A 12,353-nucleotide genomic window follows, 5' to 3' on the forward strand; every position below is an offset into this window, starting at 1 on the left:
CCGGAAAGTGAACGGACGTGGGTTCGATTCCCCGCAGGGACAGTTGAATTTTCTCTCTTTCCAAAATATATCTTCGCATCAGCCAGGTGTTAAAAACCTTTGTATGGATAGCGGAGATCATCCTCGGATAGATATTGCTTCATGTATATTTTGAAAGGTAATAAATTATTAATGTTAAGAATGTTTGGTGGTATAAAGTTGCAAAATTTTTGGATGAGGTAAGTAGAGCCGAAATCCAGCGCTTCTTCAGAAGTGTTTTGTGACTAAGTGGCAGAAAGTATATATTGTTGAATCCATTTGAAAAACGAGAACTGTTTAAAGGCAAATCAAATTGACGTTTAAAAATAATTATAGTGGATTTATAGAAGTAACAAAGGGGAAACATTAGAGAACTTCACTGACAATAATTGTATATTATACATAATCCCCAGTAAAAGTGATACTTTTTTTCGTATTCATTAAATTTACCAACGATGCATGAGCAATATGTATGATGACCGGTTATTATACATATTAACGGATTTATCACACACATTTACTATAACATATATATTTCAATCACAGTACAGTATATTCTAAAAACGAAAATCTCAAAACCAAAAAAAAAATTTCAAACATGCTCCATATGCATATTTTTCTTTCATAGGTTATTGGTCATACTCATGACCAAATATGACAGTAGGGGGAAAAAATAACCATAACCATAAACTTGTTCCAAATATCTTGCTCCAAGTGACCACCTCCACCACTGTTACAGGAGGCGATATAGCGGTAGAATACTTTTTTTTAATACAGTAAAAGCGAGTTTTGCTGTTGTTGTTGTTGGCGCTTATGGCCGAACCTCTATCAGTTATGATGGTCGAGATCCAGGTGCTTTTAAAGCGAGGTGATGCAAAACCGGTCTTACTAGAAAACGAGGTTTGATCACTATTTTTTCATCATTTATTTACAATTTTTTCTTTCTTTCTTTCTCTTCTGGAATAAGGTCGGTTGAAATCCGTGACGTCACGTCACGTGGCGCGAACAGTCCTCCGCATCACAAATGAACCAGACCTTGTCTTGCACAGTCCTGCTGGCGAAGACAGGGACTCGACCACGTATGTGCTTTATATACGAGGAAAGAGAAAAAATATCCGAACGCACATATTTTTTCTCTTCTTTGTACTAAGTTCTGGAATCTTTTACTTCCGCAAGAGCCGTTGTTACCGGAGGTTCGTTACCGACCGAATGAATTAAATATTCCGTAACACGCGAGACAGTCGTTAGGGTCGGTGCTTCAACGACTCTCCGAGAAGAAAAAATAAGTTTATTGTTATTTATTTTGTTTTATTCTATTGTCTTCGAGGGCAGTTACCGTTGAGAAACCGTTACGATGAGGTTCTTAGCGGTGAAGATTTAGGGACATTGGCTGGACCAAAATAGAGTGAAAGATGGTTAAATGTACGAGGTGCCAACATCATCGGATGGATTTACTGGGAATTATCCTCTTCTATGTCATATGGATACTAAAAGTCACGAATGGTAAGTACTGCTGAGATTTTATAAAACGTTTATCACCTTATGATAGTGTTTCTGAACCATTTTTCAGCCCCTTTTTACCATATTTTCTTCTTGTGGCCCGTTTTAAATCCAGGGCTTTCCCCCCCCTTTCCCGTAGGCGGAGTTAGACGTGAAAGTCCGGGGGAGGGGGCACGATGACGATTGCTGGTGGGGGGACTATGATGGTGATGTCAATTCATATATGTGCATATGCATTAGATCAGTAGACTCCATCTTTGACTCGGGGTGGGGGGGGGCATGCCCCATGCTCTCTCCCCCGTATCTCCATCCATGCCCTTCCCCCTCATCCAGGAGTGAGACCTTTTCTTCTAAACGAGCCGAATTTAGTCGAAACTGTAATGACAACAATAAAATGACACTAATAAAATCGGTCTCTGGAATCTTGGGCCAATCACGGATACAGAAATGGGGGGATTTATCATGTCTGCTAAGAGCCGACTTACGTGGAAGAAATAAGTCTGTCTGTAAAATACGGGACGATCCAGCGACCTCAAAAGGGACGATAAATGACTCTTCATGACACTTTACCCGGGGTTCGTGCCTACCCTGGTCCAGAGTTCATCGAGCTTCCTTTTCATGGGAGTTCTAAGCATGGCCGCCTAAACATCATGGGTTTCCGGGCAAAGTCATGTTCTGGGGGGGGGGCCCTCCATACTTAGCTGAAAGTAACAGCCAAAAATATGAATATGCAAATTTTCATTTTTTTTATCAGCTGGTTGGATCCCTTAAATAGCTAAGTTTTGCCAGAGACACGAATGTGTATCCCTATTCAAACACATGTTGCAAAACATTTTTGGGAAATAACTTCGTTGGAGTAACATGGGTAGAGTAAACATTCAAACGTCACATTTTCTACGTGTTCTTCTTTTTCCCCTTAAGAACTTTATTCTGTGTGAATGTGCAATTGCACATTGGGGGAGATATATTTACATACTAACACTCAAAAATCATAGTACCACATCTTTTTATGTAGGGCCACTATGGCAATGCCCGAATGGGCCTATGGGTCAAGATAGCGAAATCTTGATAGTGCGATCTAGATAGCGGTTCTCTGAGGCAGTGTTGCGCAAAGGTGATTCTGTGGATTCTGAAAAAAGTGTAGTCCCTATTTTCATGCTTTACTTCACTTGAAAGCTTTATCTCTTTTCAGCTATCTGTACCACCTTCCCCCTTCATGAATTGTCGTGACGCCCCTTTCATCGGATTTTTGCCCGTAACCCCCTGATTAGAATATACCAGGATCGCAAGGGGGCCATATGACCTTTAATTGAGAATCAACCTTATAAGATCAAAAACATAACGTTCCTCTTATGCCAGAGACATGAATGCGAAAATTCTTGAAGAAAAAAAATAAACTTGGGAAAAATGACGTTAGAGAATGTTCACTCTACCCATGTGACTTACTCTATGGATGGATGTTTTTTTTTCAATGGAGGATATACAGTCGTGTTTCTGGCAAGACTTTGAAAGCAAAATAAAATTCCTAACCAACTGCAAAAGTGCAAATTTGCACATTCAATGTTTCTAGCGTAAGGGGAACGATAGGCATTATTACAGAATGACATTGTTAAAATTTACAGAATGCATACCATAACTATTGCTCATGATAGGCATTCCTGAAATGGTCAATAGAAAATTTCTATGCATTGTTGCTTGATGGGATTGTTGATTCCTTTTCTATCGGTGATTATTATTATCAACACCGATTATAAAAAGACCGTGAACCCAACGGACAGTTGCCAATCCATAAGGGAGGTTGCTAGAGAAGTTCACTCCAAAGAATCTATCCCGGCGATTCTGAAACGATCGTAACACATGTTGGCCTACAAAGACGCCCACCTCTTGCAATCGATTCGTTCCATTGCAAACCTGGTCCCGGTTTTCTGATCCATTCGGACATTATGTGCCGCAACACTTTGTCCGAGTTGGTGAAAGAGAACCGTGGTATATCTATGGTGGACATCTGCGGGACTGATCCGTAGGATTGCGGCCACTGGTCAGTTCTACAGCAGCGGTGCCTTTCTGAAGAGTCTCGAATGGGAAATGTCCACTCGTTCCACATGCCAGGTCGGAAGTACGAGTTGGCTTTTCTTCATCTTTCGTAAGGTTTAGAATTCCGGCATATGTTTTGAAGCACGATTCGGTGATCGATCGGTGCTCTATACGGTCAGGGACGAACGTTCGGGCTTTATTCCGAGGATGGATTTTTATAGTGGCCGTGGATTGAAGCGGCATGCTTGCACACCCTGAGGATATAACGGTCTTTAGCTTCATAGCGTTCCGAGAGTAACATGCTTCTATGGTCCTCGATTAGGTTCGATCACACCTAAATGCGATAGCGACTAGCTGTGTGAAGAGCTACTTGAGGCGTTTATCTATGTTCATGAGGCACGACCACTGGCGATTATGGTCGTGCAGCTTGGACCGTTTTTCTAATGATGGGGTTCTCACTGAATGGGCGAATCAAAGTTTTATCTGCGGTTAGTCCTCCCACACCTGAGTTTAGAGATCGGCATGTCCGCAAGAAAAAACAATTGAACAAATTTTATACAGCATGTGATTTTTATTGATGTTTACAGCATTCATTTCACGTTGAAATTTTAAGTATAATCAGTGACATTAGCAGTAATATTGCTTGTTAATTGATTATTTTTTTATATTAATAAAACCACATTGAAAATTTTTCTTTTATAACGATTGGTTACGGACACCCTATGAATGTGTGTGGTTCTTGTCTCACTAATTTTCGAAGAAAATTTCTAATTCGCACCATTTATTTTACTTTGCAACTGTAATCAATTACCCAGGGTCATCCTTACTAGACGCGGGGAAAGAGCTTCTTACGATTCTAGGACCTATTTCTTTACAAATATTTTTTGCGTTCCTTGGTCACAGATTTCATATATTTTGTAGAGGGAAGCGATCGGCATTCAAAAAAGGCATAAAGTACTAGAAGAATGCGCAAAAATGCTGAAAAAGATCACTAAAATTTATAAAAATTCAGAACTGGACTAAAATAATTCAAATTTTATTAATTTAAATTAATGAAAGAAATTCTAAGAATTAGAAATCAGAAAAATATAATTTAAATAAAGAATTCATAGTATTTTTTTAAAATGTGGAACCACTGAAAGAAATCATCCCCTACATTAATGAAAGAAATTACAGTATTCTAGAATTAATGAAAGAAATAATGAAAATTGAAAATTAGTTAACGAAATAATTTGAAATCAATGAAAGAAATAGTTCACCACTATTAATGAAAAGGTGGAATAGATGAAAATTTAGAATTTATGAAAGAACAGATGATGAAAATTCAAAGTTTATGAAAGAAATAATTACAAATTTAATCAAAATTCAGAATTAATGAAAGAAATAATTACAAATTTAATCAAAATTCAGAATTAATGAAAAAAATAATTACAAATTTAATCAAAATTCAGAATTAATGAAAGAAATAATTACAAATTTAATCAAAATTCAGAATTTATGAAACAAATTATTATCCAGAGTTGATGAAAGCTCAGAACTTATCAGAGAGAATAATTACAGAGTTGATTAAAGTTCAGAATTAAAGATAGAAATAATTCCAGAATTCATCAGAATTCTGAATTAATGAAAGAAATAATTCCAGAACTGATTAAAATTCAGAATTTATAGGAAAAAAATAACTACAGTTGACAAAAGCTCAGAATTTATGGAAAAGAATAATTATACAGGGTTGATCAAAACTCGGAATTTATGAAAGAAATAATTTCAGAGTAAATGAAAACCTTCAATAATTCGGGCCCCGTGATTTGAGCCCCTTCGGCGCACCCGTTAAGATCCCAATCGCCCCCTGGGACATCAAACACTCCTACTTTTCCCTTTCGTGAGAGACGGATATACAAATATCTCCCTAGTATGGAGCCGTTCAAGTATTACGTCATCATCGAGGGGGGAGGGGAGTTTCCGATTTGCTGACTTTTGATGACAAGGGGGGAGGGGGGGGGTTGGATAATGCTTACGTCATCAACCACCCTTTATGAAAATATGAGTTAGGATTCAGAGGGGCAGAGCTGATGACGAAATTTTGCTGACGGGGGGGGAGGTCAGCGTTTTGCTGACTTTTGCTGATGGGGGGGGGGCAAAAAAGGCTAAAAATTTGCTTACGTAATACTTGAACGGCCCCTATGTATCAATTTTCATTTCCTTGTGATAGAAAATTTCCATTACAATGATTGGTTACGGACTCAACAAAAATGGTTTACGTCACAAATTATTTTTTTTTTTGTCTGGGTTCTCGAATACGATTTGAATTCCGTCATGGCGTTTGTTTATGCAAGAATATTGATGCGAAAATAAGAAGAATGGAGTTTTCCTTGCTGTGTGTGTGTGTGTGTCAGCGTCAGCTGTTATCATTCTTATTCTTGTTGAATGTGCGATGACGACACGGTGACTGAATTTGCTGAATTTACTTCCAGTAGTTCAAGAATCTCTTTTGTTACTTATTATTACACTGGTTGGGAACACTGAAAGGTGGTGGCACACGCCTATCATTCAAGAAAATTCTATATCTCTTGACACAAAGACTTCTCCGTCCAAAGGAAAATGGGAAAATAAAGCAAACGCACGGTTCCGTGAAAAAAAATAAAGAAAAGATTTATTCAAAGATTCTGCAACTTACTATTATATACCTACCATGAATTACGTTTCGAGACAGTTTCGTTGTACGGTTTAGATGAAGCGAGTGACAAATGGGATATTCAGTTATGTCACCATAATGGGACACCAACATAATAGATGTATTTTCACAGCCGTTGTAATTAGTTTTTAATGTCTGGACAGTACTTTGTGTCAATTGAAAACATCCCCGAGCTTGATATTACAGTGTGTCAGTCGAATGAAATAAATTATTATCAATTAGAGCTGCCCTTAGGGAGGTTTGCAGGCCGAACCGGCTGAAACCCCCAAGGGCAAAGATATTGATTAAAGAATATTGATTATATGGGTTTTTCCCCCTGTAATAATGTCAAAAAATATCAAAGTGACCTCCCTCTAATACTGAAAATTCTTACGAAGAACTAAATGGTACACGGAACTAGAAGATGTTATTCGTCCCATTAACTGGGAGGTCCTGGGATCCAAACATTTTTTTGAAACCCCTTGAGCCCGATTTTATTTACTTGGGAGGCAAAGAGGTGGCATCAAAAAGACACATTGTTATGCAATGTACAGGAATACTGAAAAAAAATTTGAACTCACAAATAGATGTAGTTCACGCGTAAAAGAGTAAACTAACACAATAATTAATGAAAATTCTTAAATTGATGAAAATTTGTAAATAAGGAAATGAAGGATTTCAGAAGTAATGGAAATTTGGACCTAATGAAATAATTCAAGAAGTAATGGAAATTAGGATGTGATAAAAAAAATCAAAAATTAATGGAAAAAATAATTAATTCTAGAATTAGTTGAAATTCAGGATTAACGAAAGAAATAATTGAAAAATAATGGGGGGGGGGGGAAATAATCCAAAATAGTGGAAATTGATGAGCGATTTTTTTCTAAAAAAAGGAATTGATGAGAGAAGGAGAAATATTCCGAAAATTAATGGAAGAAATCATTTCAGAATTAGTGCAAGCCTTTGATAGTTGTGGGGGGGGGGGCCCGTTGGATGTCCCGTTGGCCCAACCGTTGAGATGCCATAGTATACGAATTGACCCGGGGTCACACTTCTTGTAAAGATGGCTCTGTTATCAATAAATACGGCTCGGCCCTGCTTAGGCCGAGATTACACTATAAAAGTTCGATAAAAGTCCTTTTATAAATCTTTGGAAAACCAACCAATAATCGTATCAATTACATTCGATCCAATGCAACCCATGCGCTCATTGGTGGCATTTTTCAAGTTTTATAAAATAACCTTTATCAAACTTCTGTAGTGTAATACTGGCCTTAAAAGGGGGGAGAGAGAGAGAGAGAGATCAATGTTTTTAACACATAATATTCGATTGATCGGATTATTCAATTATACGGGTTACTATAATCGTCGTTTCACACCGTTGTATATGTGTTAAACCTCAAATTTTTTCTTTTGTTGCCATCTGTGTAAGGCCGGTATTACACTATAAAAGTTTTGTAAAAATTATTTTATAAAACTTGAAAATGCAACCAATGAGCGCATCAGTTGCATTCGAGCAAATGTAACCAATAAACTTATTGGTTGCATTTTTCAAGTTTTATAAAATAACTTTTTTTTAACATTTTACTACAACAGTTTGATAAAAGTCATTTTATAAAATTTGAAAAATGCAACCAATAAGGTCATCGGTTGTAATTTCTAGAATGTAACCAATAACCTTTATTGGGTGAATTTTCAAAAAGACATCAAACTTTTATCACAGACAGACAGACAGACAGAATTTAATTTTTCTCGTCGCTGCCCAGCCCAAAGGGGCTGCCTGGCGACTTACAGACTGCTCTTGCTAGCTATGAAGAGGGTTATAGACAAGTTTGTGCGTGTTTGTGTAGATGTGAAGTGCTTGTAAGTTAATAGAGAGAAAAAAAAACAAAAACACATACAGTCCGATAAATGCTACCATCAGAATAGTAAAATGCACAAAGATCAGCCAAACTTCACCAAAATGCCACTCTATGCAATAGAGCAGTTGATCAGTAAAATCAATAGTAGTAAAAAAAAATATATATATATATATACACATACATATACACACATATACACACACATATATACACATACATATTATGCGATAAATGTATATTATAATGGACACAAAAATGAAATTACTTATGTACAATTCACCAAAACGCTACATAATGCACTAATGAGAAAATAATAATAAAAAATAAATCTAACATACAAAAGAAGTCATAGAAAAACAAGTGTGTTAGCCGAAATTATACAAATTGATGCAGTGCAAGATCAGTCATGTGCATAAAACCACAATGCCACTCTATGCAATACAGTTGATCGATTATTTCGATAGCAAATTAAAAGTACAAAAATATTATGATAGATAGACAAAGATTATACAGCTCAGTAGTTCAGACCCTAGCGCACCGACCATGGCACGTGCAGCACGTTTTGAGGCCTGAGAAATTTTAGTCTTTCACGTGGGTTGTAATCGACCAGCTCTCTCAGATGCTCGTATTCTGAGTTCCTCATCCTTTCAAAGTGATCCTCTGAGATTTGTTGGATGTAGCTGAGGATGGTTGGAATCTTCAGGTCTTTTCTAATGTCAGCTCCTCTGATGTACTTTGGTGCACGCACAAGAGTTCTCAGTATTTTATTCTGTTGACTTTGCAGACGCTGCATGTTGGTTTTTGAAAAATGAGCCCATACTGGGGCGGCGTAGGTCATGATAGGTCTAATGATTGATTTAAACAATATGACTTTGTTTTTAAGAGTTAGTCTTGCACTTGGAAATGTAATGCGTGACATCATTCCCATGGTTTGGGTAGCCTTAGTTCTTACGTGATTTATTTGCGGAACGAAGGATAATGATTGGTTTAGAATACATCCCAAATATCTCACTTCCTTCACAGGTCTTATGGCTTCTCTGCCCAGGTAGATTGGTGCTCTAGTGAATTTGGTTCTTTTTGTTAACCAGATGAACTGACACTTGGCATGATTAAGCTCGACAGCATTATCCTCACACCAGTCTTCAACCTCCTCTAGAGTCTCCTGAAGATTTTCTCTGCATTTATCAGATTTTCTGTTGTTGGTGATAATAATTGCATCATCCGCAAAGAGTCCCAGTATGCCCATTTGGGGGGCAGGGAAGTCATTGATGTAGATGGAGAAGAGCTGAGGTCCAAGAACTGATCCTTGGGGAAAAAGACATCAAACTTTTATCGTGTAATCCTAGGCCGGGATTACACTATAAAAGTTTGATGAAAATCCAACCAATAAGCATATTGGTTACATTCGAGCAAATGCAACTGATGATCTTATTGGTTGCTTTTTTCAAGTTTTATTAAAGGACTTTTCTAAAACTTTTGTAGTGTAATGCCAGCCTTACCATCCTTTTAAAACAGAAATTTTGTTTCATGGTTTCCATAATTTTAGACGGTTTTCTCTGCTTTTTGTCTAATCATGGCGACGTTGATTAACGCATTTTTGACTCTTTCAGCATAAAACCGATGCGATATACAAATTAGTCAACATCGTCGATATTAGATTTCATCTTCTGATTCGCTTCACAAAATTTTATGATCAAAAAAGCTTCAGCTCTTTCGCCAAAATCTTCAATTTCATCCAAATTTTTCTTAATGCTTGGGAAATTCAAAATTCCATACTCTTTGGCAACTTCAGTTAGAGGTTTGCTTTTTTCCATTGCATGCAAAACTTTTAATTTGTTGCAGGAATTCAAATGCTTTCCTTTTCCACATTCATTTTTTTTTTCTCATTTCAAGACATACAGGGTGGGCAAAAAGTCCGTAGAAACTTTAAAAATTCATAAAACCGTAAAAATAACCAAACGGTTTGCAGGGTTAACATCGCTAGATCACGGGAATTTTTTGAAGACAGGAAAACAAACAGCTGATAGGTGGCGCTGACGTACACAAGTCAAAGAAAAGATATGCAAATAACGAACAGAATTCCTCCAAATCGTTTACTACAGCAGTATGTATTCCACATGACCACCACCACAACACATCGCAGGCGAGTCACGAATCCAGCAACGGCACAGTGCAGCAGGTCCACGTGCAGGACTTACAACGGTGAACTGGTTGTGGATTAGGAGCGCAAGTTCTTATAATCGTCTCATTTGCATATTTCAACCGAAGTCCAGCGCCATCTATCGGCTGTTTTTGTGGGGTTTTTTCCTGTCAAAAAAATTCCTTTGACCTAGCGATGCTAACTCTGCAAACCGTTTTTTATTACGGTTATTTTTCCCGGTTTTTATTCATTTTTAAAGTTTCTACGAACTTTTTGCCCACCCTGTACTTTCCGATACATTCCTTACTCTTGATGGTGGTAAATGTTTCAGATTTTTTGAATGGAAGGCCTTGATCCATAGGTTCAACAAAGTAATTCCTATCAAGTGGAGTAGATCGGGAGTGCCTCTAGTATTCGCATTCCGATGCACTCCAGCTAAACAATGTTAAAATAGGCATTAAAGTATCAGAGAAAAACCACTAAAAATTTATAAATTAGCATTTTGGTACTTCCCTGCACTACCTGTTCATATTTAAAACAGCTCACACGTCATTCAAGCACTTTTTTTCTATTCATTCAGAATGGATAAGCTTTTTATATGAAATTAGAGCATGGAGAGAGTTTTGCCGGTTTTCCGATCAACAATAGTAATTTTCAATTGTCGAACTGAATTGTCAAGCCATAAATCCAACCTCAAAGCAAATTAAATTCTGATATACGTATGTTTTAGTGTACACAGGACGCCATTTTCAAAGAAAGAAGCACTCGTTTTTTATCAAATAAAGCCAGTCGTGGAGGACTGGCTCCACGTATCTTTACATGTTGCTCAGTGGACAGAATGTTAGCATGGCAGTTGGAACCAGAAGTCAAGATCAGAGAAACGGTATCCTTAGTGTGCCGAAATTACGTGAGAATTTTCAAACTACAGTAAAGCCAGGGCCGTCTTAAGAGTATCATGGGCCCCCGGGCCAAGTGGTTTTTTGGAGGCCCTACCCGGTAAATCCTAGAAAATTTCAACCGGATATCATTTTTGTGAGGCCCCTCTTCCCTTGAGGCCCCCGGGCCGTGCCCGGGTGGGCCCATGCGTCAAGACGGCACTGAGTAAAGCCCCTCTTAACGGACATCGCTCAGATGCGGTCACATCTCTTTATCGGATAAATAATAATTTCTACTTATACAATAAAAGTAGGCATTTCAAACCCTCTCATTAACGGTCACCCCTCTTTTACGGACGAATTCTTTTGTCCCACCGGTGCCTGCAAAAGTGAGGTTTCACTGTATTACAGTATTTGTCTTTGGAGATTTATTTTACAACAACAATGTCGAGGAAAAGCAAAATCGGACTGCTTGTAGAATTTTTCCAAGCTATATATTTGCTCGTATGAAAAAACCATGAGTTTTCCCCCCCCCCCTTCTAATTATCAAAAACATTCGAAAAAAATTCGAATTAAGCAAAGAAAAAATTTTCACATTAAATTAGATTTTAAAAAACTCAAGGGGAAGTTCGTAAAAGTATTAAATATTCGTATTATCCAAGTTCGAATTAACAAAGTTCCACTGTATGCGTGATTAATGAGAGATGGCTAACTTACATTCAAAGCTGGGAAGATAGGACTTATTACTGTCGTTAAGTTCATTCCTGTGTGTGATACTGACAGAATAACTGAATAAGATCGACGTATGACTATGACGGATGTCAATGATGTATGGCATGTCTACAGAACTTTTTGCTTACCCTGTATATGAAACTATGGCTTGTGCGCAGACTATTGGAGATTTTTACATTTCATCGAAAAAGTTAGCGCTCTCTATTGAGTAAACAGAGAAAAAAAAAGTCAAATAAAATAATTAGCCTTACTAAAGAAACTGATCAGACAATTCGAATCGTAAATCTAGTTTTTCTATAAGTCTTGCCTGCCAATATCTTTGCTATAATTTTCAAGTATTTCAATAAAAATATTATCTATATAGTAATTAATATACGTTTGCAGTTATCGTGCAAATGATGTATTCGATTTAGTGATTCTCCCAATATAAAAAAATCTTTGATTACGGAGAATTATTATGCGGTTGAGTGGGGTCGATTCCTTACATATTTGAAATTTTCTCGCATTTTTAAACATCGATG

The 12,353-nt window shown here is 37.3% G+C and overlaps 1 protein-coding gene across 1 annotated transcript in view; it reads left to right on the plus strand.

Moving 5' to 3' along the window:
- Nucleotides 1–1,053: 1,053 nt before the first annotated feature.
- LOC149089424 (P-selectin-like) overlaps nucleotides 1,054–12,353 on the plus strand; it is an 89,779-nt gene continuing 78,479 nt past the window's right edge. The window contains exon 1 of the mRNA XM_089238406.1: nucleotides 1,054–1,521. Within this exon, the coding sequence (XP_089094532.1) occupies nucleotides 1,431–1,521 (91 nt within the window). The 5' untranslated portion in view covers nucleotides 1,054–1,430. The remainder of the gene's footprint in view (nucleotides 1,522–12,353) is intronic.

The sequence above is a fragment of the Pholcus phalangioides genome, unplaced genomic scaffold (genome assembly GCF_987345545.1).
Source record: "Pholcus phalangioides strain wild (caught in Gottingen) unplaced genomic scaffold, Ppha-v1.0 ptg000002l_1, whole genome shotgun sequence".
In the NCBI taxonomy this organism is placed as follows: Eukaryota; Metazoa; Arthropoda; class Arachnida; order Araneae; family Pholcidae; genus Pholcus; species Pholcus phalangioides.